Source organism: Odocoileus virginianus, chromosome 29 (assembly GCF_023699985.2).
Source record: "Odocoileus virginianus isolate 20LAN1187 ecotype Illinois chromosome 29, Ovbor_1.2, whole genome shotgun sequence".
Lineage (NCBI taxonomy): Eukaryota > Metazoa > Chordata > Mammalia > Artiodactyla > Cervidae > Odocoileus > Odocoileus virginianus.
Genome location: NC_069702.1, coordinates 33,775,959 through 33,794,267, shown reverse-complemented (window position 1 = coordinate 33,794,267; position 18,309 = coordinate 33,775,959). Strand labels below are relative to the sequence as shown.

At 40.0% G+C, this 18,309-nt stretch overlaps 1 protein-coding gene across 10 annotated transcripts in view; it reads right to left on the bottom strand.

Annotated features, from left to right (window-relative positions):
* EPHA5 (EPH receptor A5) overlaps positions 1-18,062 on the bottom strand; it is a 372,969-nt gene extending 354,907 nt beyond the window's left edge. For 8 of the 10 annotated variants that reach the window (XM_020893703.2, XM_020893705.2, XM_020893704.2 and 5 more), the window contains exon 1: positions 16,876-18,062. In XM_020893703.2, coding sequence (XP_020749362.2) covers positions 16,876-17,035 — 160 coding nt within the window. In that variant the 5' untranslated portion in view covers positions 17,036-18,062. Of the gene's footprint in view, positions 1-16,174; positions 16,268-16,563; positions 16,585-16,875 lie in introns of those variants that run through there. The other 2 variants (XM_070458344.1, XM_070458343.1) reach the window with 2 other exon arrangements.
* Positions 18,063-18,309: the final 247 nt, after the last annotated feature.

The following is an 18,309-nucleotide window of genomic DNA, read 5'->3' as shown; positions in this document are numbered from 1 at the left end:
TAGGGTTTAATTATCTGAATTAACATTTGGCATTCGGGGATTTATATGAACACATTCAAAAGGAACGCAATATTACTTAGGAATGTAAAGGGGAAATACTAATCAAAGCATACACTTTGGGGATCAGTTCTGATATCAATGGTTCTATCACTGACTTTGTGCCAAAGCACAGTTAGAATAATTTTGAACTTCAATATTTATTTTTACAATTCTCTAACATTTCACATGTCCTTATTGTACATAGTGTTATCTGATAATAATATACATGACCTTTAGTCTCAGCATATTTTCATAAGTTCCTTTTAGAGATTAATAATAGAAACCAGTTATATAGCATTTTTTGAAGTATATATATATGTATATTCTAAAAGTACAGATTATCATGTTCCAAACATCCAGATTTCCACAGGACTTGCTTTAACGAAGTTTGATTCAGTGAGCATAGGAGGCTGCAGACATGACATATTTAACCATGTTTTGAGGTTGGCTCCAATGAGTGCCTCTGGGTTAGGAACCATTGGCTCAAAGCAAACTTTACCAGACATTATAACTTATTTTTTTAGAAAGATTGTTAGAAAGCTGTAAGTCAGAATCACAGCACACTGATCTTATATACAACATTCTTTTTTTATTTTAACACAGTGGTTTTCACACTGAGCTCACAACGGCTCCTGTGGTTCTAAAGAGATGTCTCAGAGGCACAAGCAGACGAAGGGAGCAAAGAGCTAAAAACAGAACCAGGAAACCCGACAACTCTGTCGCCATCTGCTTCATGCATTGGGCTTCCACAATTACTTCTTTTGAATGAGAAATTCTGCAGCTATTTTTAAAAAAAGAAATTTGAAAATCGCTTTCAATATTTTGCCCTTGGGTTTGTTTCAACAATGACTTACATAAGAACCTGTTAAATGAAAATCAGTTCTGCATATTTTGAAAATTGTTAAGAATTACTGTTCATGGCATTGTTCAATAACCTAACACAAACAACACTGTGAACAACTTCTCTCAAAATCCAGAGTCAGCAAAAAAACTGCTTTTTCCTGATGAAATGATAAAATTTCTGCCAGAAAATGAAACTGAAATCAAAACGTGTTTTCTATTCAATTGCTTTAGCATTAACGATAATGAGATTTTTTTGATGCAAGTTTTCCATGTCTCCATATACTTTGCTCATATTATTCTTACATTAATTGATTTTTTCTAAACTTCCAGTTTTGTAGTAAAATATGATCCCTTCCTAGAATGATGGTATGCATAAAAATACAAATAAAAATATTTACACATATTTAACTAAATATACATAAGATAACACTCTACACATGGACATCACTAGATGGTCAATACCAAAATCAGATTGATTATCTTCTTTGCAGCCAAAGATGGAGAAGCTCTATACAGTCAGCAAAAACAAGACCAGGAGCTGACTGTGGCTCAGATCGTGAACTCCATAATACCAAATTCAGACTTAAACTGAAGAAAGTAGGGAAAACCACTAGACCATTCAGGTATGACCTAAATCAAATCCTTTATGATTATACAGTGGAAGTCAGAAACATATTCAAGAGATCAGGTCTGACAGACAGAGTGCCTGATGAACTATGGAGAGAGGTTCGTGACACTGAACAGGAGACAGGGATCAAGACCATCACAAAGGAAAAGTAATGCAAAAAACAAAATGGTTGTCTGAGGAGGCCTTACAAATAGCTGTGAATAGAAGAGAAGCAAAAGGCAAAGGAGAAGAGGAAAGATATACCCATGTGAATGCAGAGTCCTAAAGAATAGCAAGGAGAGATAAGAAAGCCTTCATCAGTGATCAATGCAAAAAACGAGGAAAACAATAGAGTGGGAAAGTCTAGAAATCTCTTAAAGAAAATTAGAGATACAAAGGGAATATATCATGCAAAGATGGGCACATTAAAGGACGGAAATGGTATGGACCTAACAGAAGCAGAAGATATTAAGAAGAGGTGGCAAGTATATACAGAAGAACTATACAAAAAAGATCTTAACGACCCAGATAATCATGATGGTGTGATCATAAATCTAGAGCCAGACATCATGGATGCCAGGTCAAGTGGGCTGTAGGAACTATCACTAGAAAAAACTAGTGGAGGTGATGGAATTTCACTTGAGCTATTTCAAATCCTAAAAGATGATGCTGTGAAAGTGCTGCACTCAACATGCCAGCAAATTTGGAAAACTCAGCAGTGGCCACAGGACTATAAAAGGTCAGTTTTCATTTCACTCCCAAAGAAAGGCAATGCCAAAGAATGCTCAAACTACCACACAATTGCACTCATCTCACACACTAGCAAAGTAATGCTCAAAATTCTCCAAGCCAGGCTTTAACATTATGTGAACCTTGAACTTCCAGATGTTCAAGCTGGATTTAGAAAAAGCAGACAAACGAGAGATCAAATTGCCAACATCCGTTGGATCATCAAAAAACCAAGAGAGTTCCAGAAAGACATCTACTTCTGCTTTATTGACTATGCCAAAGCCTTTGACTGTGTGGACTATAACAAACTGTGGAAAATCCTTATAGAGATGGGAATACCAGACCATCTGACCTGCCTCTTGAGAAATCTGTATGCAGGTCAGGAAGCAACAGTTAGAAATGGACATGAAACAACAGACTGGATCCAAATAGTGAAAGGAGTACGTCAAGGCTGTATATTGTCACCCTGCTTATTTAACTTATATGCAGAGTGCATCATGAGAAACACTGGGCTGGATGAAGCACAAGCTGGAATCAAGATCTCCAGAAGAAATATTAATAACTGCAGATATGCAGATAACACTACCCTTATGGCAGGAAAAGAAGAAGAGCTAAAGAACCTCTTGATGAAAGTAAAAAGAGGAGAGTGAAAAAGTTGGCCTAAAACTGAACATTCAGAAAACTAAGATCACGGCATATGGTATCATCACTTCATGGCAAATAGATGGGGAAACAGTGGGAACAGTGACAGACTTTATTTTTGGGGGCTCTAAAATCATTGTAGATGGTGACAGCAACCATGAAATTAAAAGACAGTTCCTCCTTGGAAGAAAAGTTATGACCAACCTAGACAGCATATTAAAAACCAGAGACATTACTTTGCCAGCAAAGGTCCATCTAGTCAAGGCTATGTTTTTTTCCAGTAGTCATGTATGGATGGAAGAGTTGGACTATAAAGAAATCTGAGCACCGAAGAATTGATGCTTTTGAACTGTGGTGTTGGAGAAGACTCTTGAGAGTCCCTTGGACTGCAAGGAGATCCAACCAGTCCATCCTAAAGGAAATCAATCCTGAATATTCATTGGAAGGACTGTTGCTGAAGCTAAAACTTCAATACTTCGGCCACCTGATGTGAAGCACTGACTCATTGGAAAAGACCCTGATGCTGGGTAAGGTTGAAGGCAGGAGGATAAGGGGACGACAGAGGATGACACGGTTGGATGACATCACCAACTCAATGGACATGAGTTAGAGTAAACTCCAGGAGTTGGTGATGGACAGGGAGGCCTGGTGTGCTGCAGTCCACGGGGTCCCAAATAGTCAGACATGACTGAGTGACTGAACGGAACTGAACTAAATATAATCTCTAGATTGTGGGTGCAACTAAGAGATTCCACACCAAACACACTTGATTTATTTGCTATCAATTTATTTGTTGTAGGACCCAAGGCAATTTTACTTAATTTCTTCCCAACCCAATCGTAGTAAACTGAAGTAATAATTTCCACCTCACGGGGTTGTTGTGAGAATTAAAGGAGATTATGTGGTAATAGTTTTCAGAGCAGCTATCATTATTATCCCTAACATCTAGAAGAAAAATTCAGTTCAAAGAATTCATAGCTCAGTAGAATACAATATTAACCCATTGACACTTCTGATATATTTCTTAGAATTTTTACAGTAAATAAAAAATATGTTCAAGGGGGATAGGCAGTTAAATATCCTAAATAGACACTGGTTAGAATTAAACACACTAACTAGACCTTCACTAAGCTATACTTAAAAAGCTATTGATCATTATATTTTAAACTCTATTCTTTATAAATCTATTTTTAAAGTTATTCAGTTCACAAAGTTGATGGTATGCATTTTACTACTCCTTTCCCTGCAATCTTAAGAATTCCTACCAAGTTGCAAATCTAAAGTTCTTCATAAAGTAAGTGACAGTCTAAATTATCCAGGAACTCTAAAACAAATGAAAGTAAATTTCACCTCCTCCCCAGAAATTTAAATCATTAAGAAACAGATGTTTTACATTAACCATTTTTCTAGAGGTAAGATAAGTCATTCTTAAAGCAGAAAAAGTTGTTTTTATGTTGGTTGATTGTGGCTCAAGTCATAGGAATTCTGAGAACTTGTCATAAGAAAGAGGGTGAAAAACAGCCACTGGTTACAACATAAAGAGATAGTGACCACTGGAAACATCCCAGTTATTTCCTGTGTGAAAGTGTAAAGTGTTAGTTGCTCAGTCCTGTCCTCCTCTTTGAGACCCCTTTGACTGTAGACCCCCAGGTTTCTCTGTCCATTGGTTTTCCCAGGCAAGAATACTCGAGTAGGTTGCCATTTCCTTCTCCAAGTGATCTTCCTGACCCAGGGTTCATTATAAAGAATGCTTTATAATTTACAATTAGGCATAAAGACCAAAGTTACCTAGGTTGAGGAAGGAAATGTTTCCTACTGGGCACCCAGAACCTAACTGCACTGAGAGCCTGGCTCCCCCACAGGAGCCTGGAGTCCAAGGACTTGGAGGGAAGCGCCAGGAGAGGTGGGCCAGGAACAAGTTACCGAGAGCTGTGAACTCAGGTTCAAGGAGTTTAGATTTTATCCTGAGGACACTGAAGAAATGCTGAAGGCTTTATCCAAGGAGTAAACAAGGGCTGCTAGAGTAACTGAACTGAAATCAACTGCTTCTCTTGTGGTATTTCCATTTACATTAAGTATTCAGTTCAGTTCAGTTCAGTTCAGTTTAGTCGCTCAGCTGTGTCCGACTCTTTGCGACCCCATGATTAGCAGCACGCCAGGCCTCCCTGTCCATCATCAACTCCCGGAGTTGACTCAAACTCATGTCCATCGAGTCAGTGATGCCATCCAGCCATCTCATCCTCTGTCGTCCCCTTCTCCTCCTGCCCCCAATCCCTCCCAGCATCAGGGTCTTTTCCAACGAGTCAGCTCTTCGCACGAGGTGGTCAAAGTATTGGTGTTTCAGCTTCAGCATTAGTCTTTTCGATGAACACCCAGGACTGATCTCCTTTAGGATGGACTTGTTGGATCTCCTTGCAGTCCAAGGGACTCTCAAGAGTCTTCTCCAACACCACAGTTCAAAAGCACCAATTTTTCAACGCTCAGCTTTCTTCACAGTCCAACTCTCACATCCATACATGACCACTGGAAAAACCATAGCCTTGACTAGATGGACCTTTGTTGGCAAAGTAATGTCTCTGCTTTTCAATAAGTATTAGACAGCACTAACTAACATAGAAAACTAGAGCCTGCCACATGTCAGAGTGCCAACCCACACTGCTTTTTAACATGTGGAATATTTAACGCTTATATAATGCTTGATGTGTACCAGAACTTTTATACACCACTCTGTTGACATAAACCTAATCTTTACAGCTCTATTTGTATTCCCATTATACAGAAAAGAATACATAGACACAAGGAGATTTTCCGGCTTTCTAGGTTTTCAAGGTCACACAACTCTAAGTGGTTCAGCCAGATGCCAGAGTTTTTGCTCTTAAACCAGCCTCCCCCACTCCCTCTTAAAGTGGAATGCTGAATTCTTCAGTTAAGAGACTTTGGCTTTGAAATTGATTCTAATTTTTTACTAGATCAAATTATCTTGTTTCAGTTCCTGTGTTTATAGCAATGATTTATCTAATCTATCTTACAGGATTTTTTATGAGATTCTCATGGAATGAGGCAGGTTAGCACATTTTGTAAACTATAAAGCATTATAATAACATAAACTATATAAAACTAATTATAAAATATTTAATATTGCTATGTATATAAGGAGGGAAAAAATTGTTGGGAGAGTTTCTTTATTTTATTATTATTTTTTTTCATTTATTTTTATTAGTTGGAGGCTAATTACTATACAATATTGTAGTTTCTGAATGGGATTACAGGTATATACAGCTAGAGTGTAGCCTGGGCTGGGGATTGAGAATTGGGCTGCTTACACAAGAAAGCAAGAGAAAACAATTTAAAAACTAAAAAATATGCAGCCTAAAATAAAAAAGAGGTAATGTGGAGGAAAGGATCTTTACCTTGTGCTAGTCGGTAAGGGAGGGGAGATGTCAACATGGGGGTCAATCAGTGCTTAAGAGTCGGATGACAAGATCAAGTATTTTGTCAGGCAGCGGTGGGTGGAATTAGAAGGATGATTAAACATGCAAACAAACAGCCTCAGGACTCCACGTGAATTTTTGTATGAACCTTTACTTTCCACTGTCTGTGATATGGGCCATTATTTGGATGGTGAGGGCAAGAGACACTGGGTATCTGGACTTCCCGTCAATAGTCTCCCCTTTTTAAGAGGAGTTGACAAGAGCAGAGCTGGAGTTGGACTGTCTGGGTTTGAACGCAGATTTCCACCATGCTAAGTTGCTTCAGTTGTGTCCAACTCTGTGACACCAGGCTCCTCTCTCCTTGGGATTCTCCAGGCAAGAATACTGGAGTGGGTTGCCATGCCTTCCTCCAAGGGATCTTTCCCACCCAGGGATCGAACTCGTGTCTCTTTCTCTTTCTACTGCATCTCTTTCTACCACTTTTGGATTTGTAAACTTGGGCAAGTTATTTAACTGTTCTGTCTCAGTTTCCTCATGCGTACAATAGGAATAATGATAATAATATTATAATACATATTTCCTAGGCTTGTTGTGAGAAAAATAAATCAGTATTCATATAAACCACTTAAAACAATGTTTGGTATGTGGTATATCAATAACATTAACTATAATTATTTTATATAGGTGGGTGTACTTATGCATGCAGATACACATATACATTTCATAAGGAAATCAAAATACAATGCATTCTAAACTTTCTTATATCTGTTTATGTTACCAATATAAAAAAGATAAATCTTCACAGAATTGTATTAAAACCTTTATGAAAATGTGAAAGGTAGTGTTTTCAAATAGTATTTTAAACTCTGAGTATAATCAAACAGATCAGAAAATTATATATTTCAAACCAAAATAAAGGTGGCAAACTATAGTGTCAGACATGTTTCAGGAAGCTTTTAAGTCTCTCAATTATCCACTTTAATAATATCATAAAGGTCATTCAAATATACATATTAAATACATATATATAACTTTTTATGCCAGTAGTAAATATCTAAACATTTGAATATATCTCTTGATACGTCTGTGGCTAGTAAGAAACATGTTGACGTTTGGCAAAAACCAACACAATTCTGTAAAGCATTTATCCTTCAATTAAAAATAAATAAGTTTAAAATTTAAAAAAGAAGAAATGTAAAAAAAGAAAAATTTGACCTCTCCTTTAGGAATAATCAGGTAAAAGGCAACATTTACAACCATGATCTTTGAACTGATGATTTTTCCTTTGCTTCCTAACCAAATCCCATCATTCAATATTAAATAATCAGCAAACCAGCTGAAAATTAGGACAACATCATGTGACTGATTTTTAGCTCTACAGAAAATTTGCATATGCAGTTCATTTATTAGATTGTTTTCCTGCCCCAGATTCCATTCCAATGCAAAGAAGACACTAATCTGAGATTCTGAAAACTTATCTTAAATAGATCACATTTAGGAGTGGGGAAACCAAAGCAACTAACATTTGTTATATACCTGTTTTGCTCTAGGAATTTTACTAAGCAACATACATTCTCTGCACATTATTTTCACAAGTGAAAATTGTTAACATTTAACTTTTAGTATGTGGAATCTGACATGGATAGTTCAAGAACACTCACTCATACATGGTAGGGCTTGTTTCCTGGTCTTCACCTGTTCCCATTTTGTACTACCTGGCGAGAAGCAGTTACTGCAAAGTTCATTAAAATTAAGTTGCAGGGCCCTCATGACATGGGTCACTTCCATGCCACTGACAGCACAGCAAAGTATTCATTAAGTCCGTATTTCTGCTACACTTGCAGAACTAACATTTTTTGTACTGCTTTCCTTAAGGATGATTCCTCACACAGTATACACTTAAATCCATTAAACTGCTGCTCCAGATGTTCCCTATATTCTACCGCTTACCTGGCAAGAAAAGCAGTGTCATAAACGGACTCTGCAGCATTCTAACCAGCCATAATCCCACAACTTGCACATGTGTACTGGTCATCACTTAGAAAATTATCTCTGCTTGTCTCTTCTCCACAACAATTATGTGAAGCAGTACCATACAGCAGATAAATGAACTGAGGCTAAATAAATAAATAAATAACAAAATAAGTGTCCACAGAATTCAGACAGTAAATGATGGAGAGGAGAAAAAAAAAAAAAAAAAACCCACAAAATACAAAAAACACAATCCCAAAACAAAACTAGTTTCTTTTTGAATTTCAAAGCCAGAAGTTTGGTTTTATATTTTCCTTTATGTTTCTGTAATTCCATGCCATTTAATCCTTTCCCTGCCTCATTTTGCAGGATTGAATAAAAAAAAAAGGTGACTGCAAAACTGCCATATTAAATGGTTCTTTTGTTGCTACTTCCACCCCCACTTCCAGAAAAATCAAATATGATGTTTAAAATCCTTCAAGACACAGCAGTTCCCAAATAGTTTCCCGTTTTCTCAGAAGGCTGGTTGTACCTCCTTTAGGAGACTTCACGGCAGCATCACTACACTGCGTAGGGTGTAGAGAGAAGCAAGACCTCTGTCATCATCCAAAAAACCGGGCAGTGGCCGCACCCGTCCAGGCAGCACACAGGTAAAAGCTACAACCTGGCTCAGAGTCGGCCTGCTGCAGACTGCTGTGCTGAACTGGTGCCAGCCTGGTCTACCTGCTGAGTTTGTCTTTCCACAGAAAAGACACTAACAAGCGTCTTGGAACAGGAAGAGACAGTCAATGCAAAGTAAATAAGTGAACTGTGTGCGTGTGTGTGTGTGTGTGTGTGTGTGTTTCTGTGTGTGTGTGTCTTGCTTCGTCATGTCCGACTCTTTGCAACCCCATAGACTGTAGAAGTAGCACAAAACTGACCGATACCCTAAACTCCTGCACTTCTGACTTAAGAATCCTGCCAAAAATACACAACTTGGTTTGCTACAATCTACTCTCTAATTAGCAACTGTGTCCCGTGATTTATTTAACAGAAGACTATATTGTCTGATCACCCCTACTCCCTTGGAGGTATTGGAACTCACAGGCATGAATGAGCTAGTACTCCCTTATTTTGCTCTGACTTTGCATAAATGAAGTATCTGACAGGAGAGGAGGGAAGGAAAGAGGGAGAGAGAAAAAAAGCAAGGAGGAAAATGAGATAAAGAAAGAGAAACAGAGTGGGAAAGGGGAAAAGGAGATGTGACAGATGAAAATAGAGTGTGAAATTATCATAGAAGAGAAAAGACATTACCCATCTCTGAATGAAAGAACAGACTGTATTTTCTCTAAATCTTCCAATACTTAGCCGGAAACATGTTTCCAAGTAGGAACATTTTCTCACAAAGCATATGCAAAACATTTCAACCCTCCAGTTTTGGCTCTTTGATTTCTTTCTTTCTTTTTCTTTTTTTTAAACAAGATCATTTACTTAACAAAGTTAGGAGCCCAGTTAGTTAGAACCAAAGATGTGTGTGATGGATGGAGAAGACAGCCTGGGCAATAGTCCAGCAACTGTAACAGAATTAGAATCATCACAGACACTTTAATCCCAATTATTTCATCTGTGGGGTGTTGAATGCCACAAGTATTTGGCATGACTCAACGAAACTGTGGAACTTAGAAATAAAAGAAACAGAACTAAATGAATGAAATAAAATCAACTAAAGCTATTTCTTTTTTCCATGAGGCTGGGGTTTATATCTTCAGAGTCAGTAAAACAAATGTCAAAACAGGATGTGTATTTGTGTATCTGTGTGTGTGTTTGCCTGCAAGTACGGTATTTTTTAGTGTTATAAAAAATAAAACCCAAGTACTTTTATTAATACCAAGCTCATAGTGATACCATCTTGACATCCCTCCCTACCCTTTCTTTTGAGAGGCTTCACAACAATCTTAACCCAAACCCCACACATAGTCCATATGCACAAACCACCATCATCAGGCCAAGTTCCTGCACTCTGCTTAATAAATGCACAGCAATAAAGCCAAGAACACTGAATCACTGGAATGCATGACCTAGGGTCAACTTCTGATCAATGAAGTTTTGTATATTCTGAGTTTAAGAATAGTTTAGATGATATTAATAAAGTACCACACACACTGATCAGAGACTAAAGGTTGTGGAATCTACAGAAAAAAAAAAAAAGAAAAACCTAGAATAAAGCTTGTCAATGAGACCCTAAAAACAAAGTCACACACATTTTTAAAAAGGATTTCTGAACATTTTTTAAATGACAGAAAGGGTCTCTTTATGTTTTCTTTAAATTGCTAAAGATTAAAAAGTCATTAAAAATTATACCAACAAAAAATGGCAGCTGGTAATAAAAGTCATCATGCTAAGCCTCAGAGTTTTCAAAAACTCCAAGTAGTGCACTTACTAAATTATAGTTTTATTTTATAGCTTTGCAACACATGGAATTCTCATTAGAGATACTAGACAACAAACTTGAACTTTTAGAAAAAAAAAATGAAAGATCATAAATTCCCACGTTTCACCAGACAGTTCTTATGTACCTTGCAGGGTTTCTTTTTATTTACTTTTTGCTTTAAATAACATTATACAGGCTAAGAAATTTTTAAGATGATAATGAAATAAGTTAAAAGGGAATTTTAAAATCTCTGTTTCTCATGAGATTTGTTGACCAGAATTATGTTTTAAGTCATTAAGTGTTTTCTACTGTTGTTTTAATATGAATTTTAAATTAAAGCCTTTTCTTATTTTATGTGACTAGAATGAGGGAAATGAACAAAACCTATACACATGAAACTACAGTGTCAAAAGAAAAATGCAAATTCCAATTGAACTCTAATACTCAGGAATACCTGTACTACTATTTGTAATCTGATTTATAAATAGCTATTTCTACTACAATTTATGACATCAGATCCTACTATTTCTGTGGAAAGTTCTCTGTTACAACACCTTGTATATGTTACCAAAATGTATCATAAAAAAATGAGCTGTTGTCCAAAATTTGGATTTAAAATTCTTAAACCATTTTTCTTATTCAAAAGTCAATTTTCGTTTTGTTCAAACACTTTAAAATCTATTTCATTAACTCTGAATAAACAAACATCTAGAGAGTCAGAAACTAAAACAGGAAAAGTAAAAATACGATAAAGGGAGACCCCCTAAGTATTCTTGCTATTTTGGAAGTTAAAAAACAAATACTTAAAAATGGGTCATTTACATTTTGATTTAAACATTTTCAATAGAACCAATAATTCAGTTAAGATTTTCACACTGAATAACTATCAAATCTTCCAGTTTTCTAATTCCTATATAATAATACTTTGAAAAGCGTTATGAACAGATCAGAGAATCTCCAGTTATTCATTCCTATATTAAATATATCTTACTGAATAAATTTATTTTGTTTATTTGAAAGTTATGTTTTATTAAACTTTTTGTAAAAATATGAACTTTTAAATTTATTTATCTACTTATGTACTAAATCTATTTATTTTTAAAAAAATTATTTTTTTAGCAACCTTTGTACACATGTACAAAAAGTGTAAGTTTACCATTTAGTCTGTGATAGAATATATGGTACATTTTTCAATGTCAATTAAAAATAGCATTAGGAGTGTTTATGTATACAATATATTAGGATAACACCTTTGAAGAAATCACTATCTATCCAACTGATTATATACATTTTGATTAAATGACTAAATATGCATTTACCCAGTAGAGCATACCAGTAGGGATTATTCTCTATAGATAAATACTGACCCGCCAGAGATACTAGAACAGCAAGAATCATTGAATTTATATTGTAACAATTTACATTTTTAGCTCTCACATTGCTTTATTGCTTTTATAGTTAATGTCACTGTTTCTGGAAAGAAAACAAAAGGACAAATACTGCAATCAATTTTTGATGATTTACAAGCAAGGCTGAATATTGGAATGTGTTAATTTTGTTGCTTCATGAAAACTATAGTAAAAGTATTTTAAGATTACTAAAAATATCATAATCATCTTTGAATGATAACATATCTTTGCTAACTTAAGTTCAAGTTATTCATTAATAAAATAAAATATATCTGCTAATTTAAATTGAAAAAATAAAGTATAAAGAATCATTAACAATTTTTACAGCAGTTTTTTAAGATATTAAGAACACATTTTTTTAAAAAGAACATTTGACTCATAAAAGGAAAAATAACTATAATTAGTTAAAACAATCATGTTTGTCATATCTTCTTTTTATAGTCAAAGGTAAAAAGGTTTCTTCCAAATGAAAGAGAAATAAATTGGTCACTCAAGCAAATACCTAAAAAAGGCACACCAAACAAAGGAGATTCAAGTGGTCAAGTCAGTCAATCAACAAAAGTGTAGTGAAAATAACTAAAGCAATGACATTTTCTCTGCAGTAGCAACAATGAATAAAGTCTAATGTTTAATTAAATGTTTTGGGATTGTTTTGTATATAAATAGCTATATCACCTCATTTTGATATTTCATATAGAAAACACCAAAGGATCACATTTTGTAAAGCAGAATGTTAATAACATAAATAATGGCAACTAACACATTTATAAGCATAAAAAAAAAAATGAATCCTCTTCCCATACCAACTATATCCTATGTGGACTTAGATAAAGAACTAATAATATTTACAGATGACAATATTATAATAAAAAGAGTTTCAATCAAAGGAGAACACCCATTAGAAATGCAGAAATTGCTCAACCTTTTCTCCACCTTATATAAGGATATGAAATTCTCTTACATGTCACCCTGACACCCAAGAAGATCTTTGTCTACCTCAAAAAAAGGCTTAAAATTTCAAGACCCAACCTTCTGCTCCCTATTCAAGGTTTATAAAGCAAAAAGCCAAAACTCTACACGGTGCCTTCCTAGTTCCAACAATCTGTGATTCAAACAGGGGTAATGGCTCTCTTTTTTCCTTCAGCAGCATCCTGGTGAGGGAATAATTTTACTGTGGTTTTTCTGTGGGGTCCTGCCTCTTTATCTAAAAGGAAATGAATTACAACCGGATGACAAGACCACACAACAAAGCCATTTAGTTTTACAAATCTATTATGTCGGCCAATCGTTTTATGGGCCTGGTCCTATTAGAAACCAAGAAAAAACCCTCAAACAAACTTTCTTCCTTTTCTTTATTTCCATTGAAAGCATCTACAATTTTATGATTGTTTTTCAAACAGTTCAGCACCCCCCCTCAATTTTTCTCCTCATGTGGTGGTTTTTTTTTTCTCCCTCAGAGTCCCTCCATCCCACTTCCTCAAACATACAAAACATTCAGAGACAAGAAACTGGACTTTTCAAATACAAACTGCTGACAACTGTCAGAAGCACTTTACTGGGACATTACTAACTGTAGCTTCAATGAATTAAGCTTGATTCACTGCGGGTGAATCATTTTCAATGCAGAGTTGTTCAGCAGTAATTGGCCAAGAATCCCTGCTGCGAAAAGCACTTGTCAAATAATGCTTGTTTACAAATATATCTCCCAACAGCAAAAAGTGGCAGTTACTAGATAAGTTCAAGGCCACCTCCAATATTCATAACAGTGGACATGCTTCCTTTATTTACTAAATCTACTAAATTTTTCACTTGTTGACACACTTGCTAATATTTGTCCTGCCTGATTAATCTTAGAGAAATGTTTTGCCTTATATATGCCTCTGAATTATTCTACAATAAAAGTCTTGTGTATTATACTGTAGCTCAAAGGTTTCTTCCACGTTTTCATGCCTAACATGTATAGTAAGACAACTAAAGATATATTGACCGTATCAGAGAGTTCAGGCTAAAGAGTAAATTTTCTTCTTATTTCTATTACCCAGTGTATTTGAACATTTATTTCATATCAGTCCAAGAGTCTAGATATAAATTTGACTTTTTCTGTTCAATTTTGCTGATTTATGTCAACCAAACTTAAATTTTAAACATGACTGGAGTACCAATTATACAAGTAAACTTCCATTTATTTACCTGACTTGAATTTTTTCATCACATAATGGGAACATACTCATATATGATGGATATATACACTACAGTCTGAGAAGTCACAAAGCATCTATAGGTTTCAGAAAGCACAGTACAGAACAAGTTTTTAAAGGAGTCAGTGCACACATAAAATCTTTCTTTCAAAGTTCCTTCAGAAACAATCAAAAGCAAACTTGAAAATTCCAATCTGAACCTCTAAAAAAATAAACTGCTCTTATAAATATCTTATATTCTTGTTCTTTGATTAGAACAGCAGCATCATGGAGAAACAAAAAGAACATATTAATAAATAGTAAAGGTCTGGCATTACACTAACAGAAAACTGTTGGGCAGAGAAGGGATGAAACAGATGAAACATACAAATATATACATACATACATATATATGTACATGTAAAATAACAAAATTTTATTTGTAATTGTGTAAAATAGTGTAGTTACAAAATGTGCCCCAAACAACAGACATGCTTTTATTTCTAGTGTCTTCAGAACACTGGTTGGTAAAGTACCACTCACTGTTGGTTAGACCCCTGCCATCCCCATCTCACTGATACCCAAGTTCTGCTGTTCCACTCGCTGGGAAAGGACAGCTCAACCTGTGGGTATTAAGTCCGTGATATCAGCCCGTCTACCTTCCACAAGACTCCAGGTCCTCTTAGAACACCACAGAAGACCCCGCTTCCCTCCATTTCCTTTTGCCTCTTCTCTCTGCAGTCTGGCCCCTTACTCCCATTTAGCGCCACCCTCCCGGAGACTTCATTTCTTCCCTTTCCCTAACCAAGAGCTACTACTCCTTTACACCTCTGCATAAGCCCCTTCCCTCATCATACCTAAGGGGGGAAAAGGAAGAAAGAAACGTAAGGAGAACACACGAAAGAATAAAATGATATTACTGTTACTCTTTAAATCCAGAGCAGGTCGCCCCTTTCAACAGAGTAAGACACTTAATAAAAGGACACCTAACCCTGTCATAATTCTCCGGGCTTCTAACATATCAGGACACGACTTCAGAAAACACTTTTTCAACTTTACCAGGGAGGTTAAAAATGCAGACTTCTTGTGTTAAGCATGGGGTATTGTAGGCAGGTAAGCAGATGGCTAGGTAGGCAGAGAGACAGATGGATTGATAGATAGACCGCGCTACATATAACCCCTAAATCAGATTTTTTAAAACAAATTTGGAGGGTAAAGACAGAAGCTCATGGGGTGGAGAGAGGAGGATCGATCCTTCCTGTTTTTCACACGGTTCCTAGGGAGCTGGCAGCGCTCCGAGACCAGCTCAGCCCCTTTCCCTACAGCCAAGGCACACACAACCCGTGCAAGTCACGAGGACACACACGACCCCGCCGCTGCTGCTTCATCTTTCCGGTCCCGCGTCCCCTGACCCACGAGTGGAAGGAGATTTTTAAGGTTCTGTGCCTCACTCGAGGCATCCGGGGCTCCAAATCGAAACCCCAACCTTCCCGCCGAGGTGGTAGGTTTTTGATGTTTTCGTGGTGGAGCTGACCACCCAGACCCCATCTTCTCTTAACCACATGGGATCTGAGATGCTGCCCCCACCTTGGAGGGCTGCGCGGTCCGGGCGCGGGAGAGGACCCGGAGGCCGAGGGCGGCGAGCCGAGCGGCTTGAGCTCAGAGCCGGGAGCCAGGAGCGCCGCGCAGGTGCCGCTCCCGGGCCGGCCCTACTCTTCGCGTGCTAGGCGGGGACAGTCTTCTGGGTCCGGAGCGCGGGATGGGGGATAGGAGGGAGAGCTGGGGACTCTAGGATCCCGAACGGAGATTTTCCCTTTCGGAAACGTGAGGGAAACCCGATTCGGTGGGTTCCAGCATCACCTTCCAGGCGGCGACACTCCCCTCCCCCGAACCCTCCGCCTCCAGCTGCATCCCACCTTCCAGACTTCTTTCCATTTCGTCTGGGCGATCACACGACCCCCAAAGTGCGGCACACCCCCACAGTGTGAGGCGCTGTCCGTCCTTCTCCATCCCCCCTCCGGCGAGAAATAAAAGCTCTTACCACCCACCCTAGAATAGCAGCTGGCGATGCCCTAAATAACAGCTCCCAGAAGGCACTTTACCCCAAAATAAAACCATCCAGCCACCCCCACCACGTTCCCCATCCCCAGCCACCCCCACCACGTTCCCCATCCCCAGCCCCAAATAACGGTTTCTAAAAGCCCCACCGCTCCCGAGATCCCCGTCACTGCGCTTCAAACGGTTCCCACTCCTAAAAGCCCGAAATGCCACTTCCCCACGAGCTTCAAGTGGGACCCAGCCGCACCCAGCCTCCCGGCGCGGGTAGCGGAGCCTTCTATCCTTCCGGCTTCCAACTTCCCAGCCCCCCGAATCAGCCTAGGTCCGCAGGGAGGTTCCGCGCCGAGCGCTCCACGGCTAAAGTCAAACAATGCGAGTGGAGACGGCTGAGCACCGGAGGGAAAAGGCTAAGAGAGAGCGGACGACCCTTGCTAGCTCCGGAAGAGGGGTGCGATTTCGGCCGCGGCGGCCGCGTCCAGCCCGCCAGGACCCGCGCGGCCAGGCCCCGCCTCGCCCCTCCGCCCCGGGTCGCCGCGGTCCCCACCCCCCACGGCTCTACCTTCGTTGCTGGGGCTGGCCAGGAGGGTCCGGAGCGCGGCGCACAGGAGAAGGCAGGTCCAGAGGGGCGCCCTGCGAGGTGCGGAGGAGCAGCCGGCCAGGGACGCAGGGGTGCTGGGGGGCCGCCGGCGTCCCGCGCCCCGGGGCCCCGAGCCCCGCATCTTGTCTCGCCGCCTCCGCCGCCGCTGTCCCGCGCCGCTCAGTCCACGGCTCTCGCCTTGCGGAGGACGCGAGAGAGGCTCGCAGTTCCTCCCCGTTCCCCGTAGGCTCCTTCACCTTCGGGCCCGCGGCTCGCCCCAGTGCGGGGACCGCGGGGCTTCCCGGACTGCTGAAGTTTGCTTCCGGAGCCCCACACCCTCCTCTCCGCTGGGGTTAAATGAAATACTAGTGACGGCGGACAGTGCAATTCGGGACAGGACTCGAGGGTGTCGAGAAGGTCCCGCGTCCCGTTCTGTGCCTCTTTATAGACTTTTAAGGATGGAGGTCTTTGAAATGCCACTGGAGGGAGGGGAGAGGGAGATAAAAGCTCCTTTTCAGTCTTCAGGGCTGAAATGGACGAAGGTGAGGAAGACAAGTCATCTTAAGTCAAGAAGAAATTCTCGATAAAAAAGAGGAGAAAAAAAGCAGGGTGGCTAAGAGGAAAGGAAGAGGAGTTGGGGAAAAGACAGGGTGGGGGAAAGACGAGCAAGGCGAGCGGAGGAAAAGATCCGGAGAGTTCAAAGACGCCAGCAGAAGGAAAGAGCTGCGGGGTGAGCACTGACGAGCGAGGGACCGGCGGCAGCGGCGGCCCGGAGCCCGGGGAGGAGGCGGCGTGTGCGCGGCCAGGCTGGCGAGCTCGGAACTGCACCGCCACAGCGCGCTCCTGCTGAGTCTGGAGCTCCGGCGTCTCCTCGGCCTCCCGCTCTGCGCCTGCCACCCTCCTCCCGCCTCCTCCTCCTCCCGGCTCCCCCGCCCGCGGCGGCTCGCAGCCTCGCCAGTGAGAATCTACTGTAAGTGCGAGCTGCTTAGACGGAGTCCCACACCCGCGGAGGGAAGTGATCTGGCGGCTGCCGCGGTGAGTGTTGCCTAGCGGTGTCGGGAGAGTCGCGTCTTCCTCCGCGGATAATTAGGGCGAAGAATTCTCCTGACGACGCCTGCCAAGACCCGGGATCCCCGGAGGCTGAAGGGAAACCAGCCCCAATTCAGCAGGCAGCCTTCTGAGGAGCGGGGCCCTAGGTTTGGCCAACTGCCTGCTGCCCACCGCAGGCTTGTGGCATCAACAACCTTGTCACACCGCCCAGCATTCCTAGGCTCTGCGAGTCCGTGGCTAGTTTATTTAACACCCTTAACCGCTTACTGCTACTGACCCGCTCTATTCTTTCAATACTTTGGCGGCTGGAATGAGATAATTAGTCAACGTTTTCTTCCAAGTAAATGGCAGACTGTCCAAATACAG